This window comes from Rhododendron vialii, chromosome 9a (assembly GCF_030253575.1).
Source record: "Rhododendron vialii isolate Sample 1 chromosome 9a, ASM3025357v1".
NCBI classification, from domain to species: Eukaryota; Viridiplantae; Streptophyta; class Magnoliopsida; order Ericales; family Ericaceae; genus Rhododendron; species Rhododendron vialii.
Genome location: NC_080565.1, coordinates 10,262,457 through 10,274,490, shown reverse-complemented (window position 1 = coordinate 10,274,490; position 12,034 = coordinate 10,262,457). Strand labels below are relative to the sequence as shown.

Genomic DNA, 12,034 nt, shown 5'->3' with positions numbered 1-12,034 from the left:
AGGATCGCTACTCTCCCCATCGAATTGAGGTGGTTTCATACGATGGAATGCCCTCATTGCTTCCATGGCACGGTCATTTGTGTTAGCCCTAAGTGCTGGGTTCAGAAGGTTTGACTCTGCAAGTGCCGCTACAATTTCCCTAGCAAGGTTATTTTGACGTCTCGGAGGCATCGCGCTACAATGATTGAAAACATAACACAATCAACGACAACAACTATCAACAATAACAACCACGACTACATCGTGAGACTAAACGTCCGACTTTCCCAACACAAGCCAACCATGCCTTGACAATCTACATTATCGTCAATGCAATGTAATGCCAATGTACTGACTCCTTACTGCAAGCACACATATCATGTAAAAATTTTGCTATGATTTTGAACCCATGAGACTAAAGTCTCCCCACGGTCTCAAAGTATTCAAACCTAGACGCTTTGATACCAAGTTGTCACGTCCTCGAATTTTAACATAATTATAAATGATTTTCATAATAAAAATACTCACAAATATCCGTACTGTACCCAAAAGATCACTGTGTTCCCATTCCCTCAATTAAGCTTCCAAGTCCATAATGTTCCAACATATTACTACATTGGCTCGACGGCCCCAGATTATCATAAGTAGCGAAGTTCGAAAAAGAATTAGTGGTTACAATATTTCGAGTCAAAAGAATTACAATTTTAGTTACAAATACATCTTTCAAAATAAATTTACAAAGATGAATAGGCAACTCCTTCGGTTAACTTTCAAAAATAATGTCCACACTCCAAGCACGCCAAGCAATGCAAGCTATGGTTCCGGGTTAACACCTGAAAATAACATAAGGCTTGAGCTACACTAGCCCAGTAGAAAAGTCTACGCAAACTCTATATGCAAATGAGATGAAAGATGTCGATGAAACATAGACTTTCGAATAACAAAGGGAGCATGGATGAGACACAAGTACTATATTAGAAATTTAGAACGTAAACGAACACTTCACTCTTGACAGTTAACCTATCTTTGTCCTTCGAATTCATTTTTACTCATCTTTCGATCTTCACGCATCCACCTCATATGGTTACGTTACAACCGCTTAGTATCTCATAAGTTCCCTATGGATCCTTGATGGGCACACAAGAAATCCTTCACATCGTCGCATCACGATATCAATCAAAAGACATTCCGGGCATTAGGACCCCGTATACCCAATTTACATTCCGGGTGATAATGACCCCGTACATCCAATTCTCATTCCGGGTTCTCAGGACCCCGTATATCCGATTTTCATTCCGGGTTCTTTAGGCCCCGTACATTTGATCACATGTTTTGTTCCCAGCTTCAGGTTCAATAGAAATCAATCCTTACATTACATGTTTCTCGTTTCATTGATTAGCTACCGTTTCTGTCATCTTATCATTCACATGTTCTGAAACCGTCATTAATTCCCCTTTAAGCGATCTACTAACCTTTTACTTCAAGTTAAACCCATGACCCACGCATCAACTACTCACTGCGGTTTTCAGTTCAAATTAGGCGGTAGCATATCACATTATATTCGTAATCCATTAAAGTCAATCCGTTGATCCTAGTTTCCGTGATAATTAACTCAATAAGTTCATTCAAGTCCATCGGGCATGTTTTTAGGTATGAAATATGTATTATTCTCCAAACACTAGAAATGATGCGAAAACGAACCCAATAGAGTCAATGAAAAGCTTCGACACGCGAGTTGAAGGATATAGGAAAGCAGCTGAAAGATACTGCAGCAGCTCAAGGAAGCAGCTGAAAGCAGCTCAAACTCCTAGTCTCCTACCGGTAGGCAGGCAAGTCCTACCGGTAGAACTTGAAGACAGAAAGGCCAACATTTCGGTAGAACCTAGACCTACCGGTAGGTGAACAAGTCCTACCGGTAGAAACTCCAATTCACGCAACCTACCGGTAGGCAAGCAAGTCCTACCGGTAGAACTTGGAAACAGAAAGGTCAACATTCGAATTTGTGCTTGACCTACCGGTAGGTATGGAATTCCTACCGGTAGAAGTTCGATACGTTGAGCAGCTTTTGAGCTGCTGCTGTACGTTTGAGCTGGTTACGAAGAAATTCCTCAATTGTTCTACCGGTAGGGAAAAGGCTCCTACCGGTAGGGAATCGATTTTCTGGTAAAGTAACAACGTTCTACCGGTAGAAAGGGCAGGCCTACCGGTAGGAATCTAGGAAAAACAGACAATTCTAACAGCAACTACGAATTTTCAATCCAAACTTAAACACGACATTACAAGCACGATTCATGCACCAAATCACCCATAAAACATATAAAGAGAGGTAGAATTCCCTACCTCGAGTATCCAAGTTGAAACCAAAGAGATTATGCAAGCCCTAGCTTCCGGAATCCCAACCGAGCTAAATACACCGAACCGAGCTCTATCCAATGCGATACGAGCCCGATCACACAAGTAGAAAATGGAGTTGAGGTTGATAGTTTTGGGTTTTGAGTTTAGAGGCGAGTTTTTGGGTGAGAGAGTGAGAGAGATGAAGAGAGCCGGGAGAGGAGAGAGAGAACCGAGAGATGGAGAGGGAGGAGAGAAAATGAATTTTCTCTCCTGGCACACACACACATATACACACATGCACTATATTACACTAACACCCATAATTTCCATATTCTTGCACATTAACCTACAACCACAATCTCCACACTAAACCATCACTTATCCCTTTATAAAATATTAAAATTAAAAAAAAATAAGGAAATTTACGGGTCTCTACAAGATAATTATATTTGTATATACCTATTAAGGAAGGAATTTTTATTATTATTATGAATAGGAAATTGAATTCTACACTCCCTTTTTTGACATTTACACTCCTTTTTTTGGATTTTAGTGTTGAAAGTGTATGTAATTTTTTTCCTAAAAGACAAAAAAAAGAGTGTAGATATCAAAAAAGGAAGTGTAGAATTCAATTTCCTTATGAATAATATAGATATATTTATATTTTTAACGATATTATTAATGGTAAAAATACGGGTTGTTACACAATGTACATCATATTTATAGGCAGAAAAACTAAGAGGTGTAATCAATATACTGACTATTTCATCTAACCCAAAATAGTGCCCTATTAATGTTCTTGTTCCTTTGTCTTCCAAGTGGATCATACACAATAATTCACAACACTCCCCCTTGGATGATCACTTATTAAGAATATGCAATGCTAAAACCTTATCAAGGAAAATCCTGGGGAAAAAACCTTTAACGAAGGAAAAAGAGTACATCATTCTTGCTTCTCTTGCAATATGGCTTTAGTCTTCAGATTGTCTCGTTAAAACCTTGCTAAGGAAAACCCAATGGGACAAAAACTTAGGCTAAGGAAAAAGAGTGCAATCATTTTCAAGTTATTGACTCGCCCTCAATGCTGGAAGATAAATCTTTGAGTCAATGCATTCTGATACTGTTTACCAACTTCTTGAATGTTGTGGCTGGTAATGCCTTAGTGAATAAGTCTGCCAGATTGTCACTAGACCATATCTGCTAAACATCAATATCACCATTTTTCTGAAGGTCATGAGTATAGAAGAATTTTGGTGATATGTGCTTAGTTCTGTCTCCTTTGATATAACCTCCCTTGATCTGTGTGATACATGCAACATTATCTTCATACAATAATGTCGGATGATTTTTGATTGACGACAATCCACATTTTTCCCGAATGTGTTGAATCATAGATCTCAACCAAATACATTCGCGACTTGTTTCATGAATTGCGATAATCTCAGAGTGATTGGAAGAAGTAGCAGTCAACGTTTGCTTTACCAGAATGCCACGAAATAGCAGTACCACCGTAAGTGAACACATATCCTGTTTGTGATCGGGCTTTATGTGGACCTGATAAATAACCAGCATCTGCATATCCGATTAATTGTGATGTTGATCCATTTGAATAGAATAAGCCCAAGTCAGACGTTCCTCGGAGATAACGTAATATGTGTTTAACTCCTTTCCAATGCCTCTAAGTTGGAGCAGAACTATATCGAGCCAACAAATTGACCGAAAATGCAATATCCGGTCTTGTACAATTTGCTAGGTACATAAGGGCGCCGATTGCAATCATATATGGTACTTCAGGACCGAGTATATCTTCTCCCTCTTCTAGAGGTCGAAACAGATCTTTGTTTCCGTCGAGTGATCTAACAATCATTGGCGTACTCAAAAGGATGTGCCTTATCCATGTAAAATTGCTTCAGGACTTTTTCCTGTATGTCGACTGATGTACTAGAATCCCATTTGACAAATGCTCGATCTGCAGGCCGAGACAATACTTTGTTTTGCCAAGATCTTTCATTTCAAACTCTTTCTTTAAATATTCTACGGTTTTTATAAGCTCTTCCGGAGTTCCAACGAGATTTAAATTATCGACATAAACCGCAATAATCGCAAATTCAGAGTTTGATTTATTAGTAAAAATACATGGACAAATAGGATCATTTTCATATCCTTCCTTTAGCAAATAATCACTAAGCCATTTATACCCCATACGACCAGATTGTTTCAATCCATATAAAGATTTTTGTAGCTTAAGAGAATAAACACTTCAAGATTTTGATATGTATGCTTCAGGCATAGTATATCCTTCAGGGACTTTCATGTATATGTCAGCATCTAGTGATCCATATAAGTATGCAGTCACTACGTCCATCAGGTGCATATCTAGACATTCCATGACTACTAAGCTGATCAAAAATCTAAATGTGATTGCATCCATTACAGGAGAGCATGTCTCCTCATAATCAATTCCAAGTCTCTGCGAGAAACCTTATGCAACAAGTCGTGCTTTATAGCACACAACTTCATTCTTCTCATTGCGCTTTCGCATAAACACCCACTTGTATCCTACAGGCTGTATCCCTTTAGGGGTTTGAACTACAGGTCCAAATACTTCCCTTTTTGCAAGAGAATTTAGTTCTGCTTGAATTGCTCCTTTCCACATTGGCCAATCATTTCTATGTCGACATTCTTCGACAGTTTGTGATTCACTTTCTTCATTACTTTCTGTAATGTTCTCATTACTTCTAGTAATGTCAAGAGCAACTGTAAACGAAAATACGTTGTCTACAACGGTTTTGTTTCTATCCAATATTTCATCCGTGTTCATATAGTGTATTGAGATCTCATTACTTTCAGGTACCTGTTCCTCTTCAGAAAATAACTCTTCGGGAGATTTCTCTTCAGAAGATTCATACTTACGAGAAAATATTGATAGATTCGTTCTTTCATTTGCCTGTTTTGTGGGTTTAGCCTCGCCAGGAGTGTTTGAATTTGTTATCTTGGTCTCTTCGAGAGTACTAGCTACTTCAGCCTCTTTGCCTTGATTTTTCCTCTTCCGGGGAAATTTATCTCTTGCATCGACAGGTCTCCCACGCTTCTGGCGTGCCTTAGACTCATCACCTGCTAAGCCAGTAGTTTGTTCTACAAGAACTTCAATGCGTGCTGGAATGTTAGCAGCTGGTATATGAGACTTAGTTACCTTCTCTGTGTCGGTGAATGCATCCGGTAGTTGATTTGCAATACCTTGCAAATGAATAATTCTTTGAACTTCTAGGTCACATTGATTAGTACGCGGATCAAGATGAGATAATGTCAAAGCATTCCAAGTAATTTCACCTCGAGCTTCTGGCTGCGATTTATCTCCCCTTGATGGTGGGAACACTGATTCATCAAAATGGCAATCCTCAAAACGTGCCTTAAAAAGATCATATGTTAAGGGTTCAAGGTATCTAATGATAGATGGAGAGTCAAAACCTATAGAGATACCAAGTCTACATTGAGGACCCATTTTAGTACGTTGGGGAGGTGCAATAGGTACATACACAGCACAACCAAAAACTCTTAAGTGAGAGATATTCGGTTGTTGACCAAATACAAGTTGTGTAGGCGAGTATTTGTGATATGCAGTAGGCCTAACACGAATTAGAGAAGCAGCATGTAAAATAGCATGACCCCAAGCAGAAACTGGTAATTTTGGTTTCATGAGTATCGGGCGAGCAATCAGTTGAAGTCTTTTAATAAAAGACTCAGCTAAACCATTCTGGGTATGTGTGTGTGCAACAGGATGTTCAACATCAATACCTATTGACATGCAATAATCATTAAATGCTTGAGATGTGAATTCTCCAGCATTGTCCAGACGAATTGTCTTGATTGGGTGATTCGAAAATTATGATCGTAATCTGATTATCTGGGCAAGAAATCTAGCAAATGCAACATTTCGTGTAGATAATAAACAAGTATGTGACCATCTGGTTGAGGCATCAACTAAAATCATGAAATAGCGAAATGGTCCACAAGATGGGTGTATTGGACCACAAATATCCCTTTGAACTCTTTTTTAAAAGGATGGAGACTCAATAATGACTTTAGAGAGAGATGGTCTAATTATCAGTTTCCCTTGTGAACAAGCATTACAGGGGTAATTGCTGGGCAAAAGAATCTTCTGGTTCTTTAACGGATGCCCATGTGAATTTTCGACAATACGACGCATCATTATTGAACCTGGATGCCCAAGGCGATCATGTCGTAGCATGGAAAGTTTTGGATTAGAGCACTTCTGGTGCATAACCGCATATGATTCAATTGTTCTAATTGTCGTATAATATAGCCCAAAAGAGAATGTAGAAAGTTTTTCTAACACTAGCTTCTGGCCAGATACATTAGAAGTGATATATAAATACTCTTCTTTGCCTTGGCTGATGGTTTCAATATGGTAACCATTACGACGTATATCTTTGAAACTTAGCAGATTTCTTCTAAATCTGGTAGAATACAAAGCATTGTCAATACTTAAATTTGTCCCATTTGTTAACACAATATTCGCTCTTCCAAAGCCTTCAATTAGGTTCGCGGAACCTTATATTGTATTGACATTTGCTTGTATATTTGTCAATTGTTTAAAATATTTGTTATCCTGAAGAATGATATGTGTTGTACCACTGTCTACCAAACAAATATTTTCACTAGTTATCTTTGTTTTTGACAACGCATTGTTAGTATCTATGTCCCTATTATAAGCAAGACATAAATTTAAAGATTTCATAAATAGATAACTGAAACACACCTTAACATTTTATTACAAAGACAAATACAACATGACGTATTTCTTACAACATGATTGAAAACATAAAAACATAGTCAAGTTTATTACATGCAATATAAGTAGGAAATGATAATTTAGTCTAACTGCTGGGACCATTCAGGGTAGTCGTTTTCATCATAGAGATCATTTTTCGTTCCACTTGGTTCACCGATATACTCAGAGATATCAAAAGACGAGATATCAAAAGGTTCAAAAAGGTCAGGTTGATTATTATGCATTTGATCAGTGAAGTTTGTTTCAATTTCCTTTTCCTTTCCTTTGATAGATGCTTGGTAAAGATCTGCCAAATGCCTCGGCGTACGACAGGTACGCGACCAATGTCCTTTCGCTCCACATCTGTAGTAGGAGTCCTCAGAATTCCTGGGAGGCTTATTTTCTAAATTCTTACCTTTTCCTGCAGACACTTCTGGTCTAGTCCACTTATTCCACTTCTGGGGAATATTTGGTTTCTTGCCTGATTTCTGAACATATCCTCCATGGACTTGGTGGTTATGGCTACCACGCCTATGCCCACGTCCACGACCATGGCCACGACCATGACCTCGTCCCTAATTGGGAAAAGAGACTCTATTCGCTTCTGAGAATGGTATAGAGCCAGCTGGACAAGACTTGTGATTCCTCATTAACAACTCGTTATTCTGTTCAGCAACCAAGAGACAGGAAATTAAATCTGAGTATTTCTCAAACCCACGCTCTCTGTATTGCTGCTGCAGCAGCAAATTGTTTGCATGAAAAGTGGTAAAAGTTTTTTCCAACATATCTTTTTCATTGATAGTTTCACCACATAATTTTAAGATCGAAACTATCTTGAACAGAGTGGAGTTATACTCGCTAATAGATTTATAATCTTGCACCCTTAAATTTAACCAGTGATAACGAGCTCTTGGCAGTATCACTGCTTTTTGGTGCCCGTACCTTTCCTTCAGATTATTCCATAAGGTTAATGGGTCCTTAACCGTAAGGTATTCGGACTTCAGGTCTTCGTGGAGGTGGTGGCGAATAAATATCATTGCTTTGGCGCGATCCTTCAAGGACGCGTCATTACCAATTTTAATCGTTTCTCCTATTTCCATGGCATCGAGGTGAATTTCAATGTCAAGAATCCATGATAAATAATTTCTTCCTGAAATATCGAGTGCTGCAAATTCCAATTTTGTGTAGTTCGACATTGTCTATAAAAATAAGAGATTTCAATTTAGATAAACATTTAAATAAGGGATAATTGAATGAGTGACTCATATTTAATGAACTGCAATAATAAATCTAAGAAAACATTATACAAATATGAGGGACAAACCATATATATCTGAAACCTTGAGGAAACAAGGGTTATAAAATCAATTCAATTCCAACTTCTATTTTCTATCTATTTCAAGATACTGACTTGCAATATACATATGCATTTATTCTATTTCTCTATATACATACATATTTTGTAAGAGCCATGCATGTTCAGACAACAAGAATCCGAAGGAAATTTGCTATTTGAATTTTGACTCAAGCTATCGAATTTTATACCAAAGACTGTTTATGCTTCTTGTTATCAATAAAATAAATGCTCAGTCCTTTCCCATGACAAGTTGATAAGAGTGAACAAATAGTAATGTAGATGACAAATTTAAACATTCATCTAGAAAAATAACAGAGGGGATGAAATAAATAAATAAGTTTGCTGGTATATGGTTAACCACTGGGGTTAGCTCAGTGGCCAAATTCGTGGTTTCCCTTAAGGAGGTCACGGGTTTGAAGCGGTGTGATGGATTCAATATTGAAGACCCACCCACTTTGTTGCAAAAAATACTTCGGATATTCTCAATTTTTTCATATTGTGCAAAATACTTCAAGTATTTTACCCTTTTTTTCACATATATATAAGTATTTACTAGTAGAATACTTCAGGTATTCCTTTATTGTAAATAGAATTCTTCAGGATTCATAATTGGTATCTACTGCATGTATCCCCTTTTTTTTAGCATATACTACTTACGTATATTATGCAGGAGAAAGATATAGTAAGCAGAGTATATGAACAAGTGAATTACAGGAAATGTAAACCATTTACCTTTTTCAGTAGGGTAGAGACTCGTGCTGATAACGTGTTATAAAACTAGTGCAATAAATAAGATTGCAGAAACTAAATTAAGAAGTGGACACAAATATATATAGACAGATAGCTACTTCAGGAACTATCAAGAGCAGAGTAGATCTTCAGGACCTACTATATTTTATTCTCTGTCTTTTCTTTCTCTCTTGCTCGATGATTTTTCTCTACACAATGTACATCATATTTATAGGCAGAAAAACTAAGAGGTGTAATCAATATACCGACTATTTCATCTAACCCAAATAGTGCCCTATTAATGTTCTTGTTCCTTTGTCTTCCAAGTTGATCATACACAATAATTCACAACAGTAATAACTTTATCTAGACAAGAAAAAACGTACCAATAAATTCATATGTATTCTTTTGCAGAACTTTATGTAACTTCTATATTTTGTAGTCCTGAAGTAGATGTATTGTGAGAGAACGAATTGTCTCGTAAAACGAAAAATAAATATTTAAAAAATAAAAACATTAGCCATGATATATTTTTATTATTATTTCTAGTATGGAAATAAGCTATCCATGAACAGAAATGCTAAGGTTATAGCAAACCTTGTACAACAGCTGCGTACAGATTCATTTTGCGTCCGTCTCGTATCTCATAAAGATGATCGGAGTTGCTTATTTTGTTAAAGGTCTCTGCAAAAAATTATCTCAATCCGATATCAGTAAGGGCGTTTATGAATCATACAACTTTGCTTCGAGATTTGGCCAGAATTTCTAAAGCAAAATTGGATGATTTGTAAACTCCCTTACCAGTATTGGATTAAGGTGATTTTTTTACAAGGATCCTGAATAATATATTTTGAACAAAATGAGCGATTTCGATCATCTTTGTGGGACCCAAGACGAGCACAAAATGAATCTGTATACAACTGTTGTATTGGGGTTGCAATACCTGTTGCAAAGCGGTACGATACCGTACCGAAACGTACCAAAGCACTCATATGGTACAATACCGTACCAAAACACCCATACGGTACCATACCATACCATATCAAAACGATACGATACCGTACCAAAACGTACCAAAGCACCCATACGGTACAATACCGTAACAAAACACCCATACGGTACAATACCGTACAAAAACACCCATACGTTATCATACCATACCAAAACGGTACCATACCGTACCAAAGCACCCATACGGTACAATATCGTACAAAAACACCGATAGGGTACCATACCATACCAAAACGGTATCATATCGTATCAAAGAATCCATACGATACAATATCATATCAAAATATCCATACGATACCGTACCATACCAAAAATGTACCACATCGTACCAAAACGTACTAAAACACCCATACGGATCCATACCATGCCAAAACGGTACCATACTGAACCAAAACTTACCAAAGCACCCATACGATACAAAGACCATACAAAAACACCCATATGGTACCACAAGATACATAAACGGCACCATACCGTACAAAAACATACCAAAGCATCCATATGGTATAATACCGTATCATAACACCCATATGGTTCAATACCGTATAAAAACACCCATACGTTATCATACCATACCGTACCAAAGCACCCATACGGTACAATACCATACCAAAACACCCATAAGGCACCATACCATATCAAAACGGTATGATACCGTACCAAAACGTACCAAAGCACCCATACGGTACAATACCGTACCAAAACACCTATAAGGCATCATATCATACCAAAATGGTACAATACCGTGCCAAACGTACCAAAGCACTCATACGGTACAATGCCGTACCAAAACACCCATACAGTACCATACCATACCATACCGTACCAAAACGTACCAAAGCATCCATACAGTATAATACAGTACCAAAACACCTATATGGTACCATACTATACCAAAATAATACGATACCGTACCAAAACGTATCAAAGCACTCATACGGTACAATACTGTACCGTAACACCCATATGGTACAATACTATACAAAAACACCCATACGTTATCATACCATATCAAAATGGTACCATACCGTACCAAAACGTACCAAAGCACCCATACGGTATAATACCGTACCAAAACTTACCAAAGCACCCATACGGTACAATATCGTACTAAAACACCCATACGGTACCATGCCATAGAAAAACGGTACCATACCGTAGCAAAACTTACCAAAGCAACCATACGGTACAAAACCGTACAAAAACACCCTTACGGTACCAACCATACTACAACGGTACCATACCATACAAAAACGTACCAAAGCACCCATATGGTACAATACTATAGAAAAACATTCATACGTTATCATACCATACCAAAATGGTACCATACGGTAAAATATTGTACCAAAACACCCATACAGTACCATACCATATCAAAACAGTATGATACCGTACAAAAAATTAACACAAAACTTACAAATGTAGAAACATATGAATGAGGGAAAAAATAATGTGACTTTTTAGCCGTAACAAGCAACGAAAAAAATAAGAAGAAAACTGGTGAGTGGTTGTGTAGGTGTGCAGTGTGCTTATGAGTGCGTGTGGGTTGGTGCGAGAGAAATATGAGGAGGATGGACCAAGGGTAATTTAGTGGCCATATTTAATGCCATCCAACCTTAACTTGATAGAGGGGGGTATCCGAGTAATAATTTCAAAAGTAAGGAGGGCAATGAAAGATGAAGTTCACTGGGAGAGAGCTACCAGATGAACGTTTCTCGAACAAGTGGGCTCAGAATGGCCCAAACTAGACCAAAGTCGACAAGATCAAGACTGGACTGGGCTGGGCTCAGTCGAGCTGATGCTCTCCTTCTCTCTTGGGGTCATTCAGG

At 37.7% G+C, this 12,034-nt stretch overlaps 1 protein-coding gene across 1 annotated transcript; it reads right to left on the bottom strand.

Moving 5' to 3' along the window:
- Positions 1 to 7,173: 7,173 nt before the first annotated feature.
- Positions 7,174 to 9,385, bottom strand: LOC131299450 (uncharacterized). Its single transcript, XM_058325007.1, has 2 exons — positions 9,195 to 9,385; positions 7,174 to 8,304 (listed from the first exon to the last, which is right to left on the bottom strand). The coding sequence occupies exon 2, from the start codon at positions 8,299 to 8,301 to the stop codon at positions 7,681 to 7,683; it is 621 nt and encodes a 206-aa protein (XP_058180990.1). The 5' UTR covers positions 8,302 to 8,304; positions 9,195 to 9,385; the 3' UTR covers positions 7,174 to 7,680.
- Between the last annotated feature and the right edge of the window lie 2,649 nt (positions 9,386 to 12,034).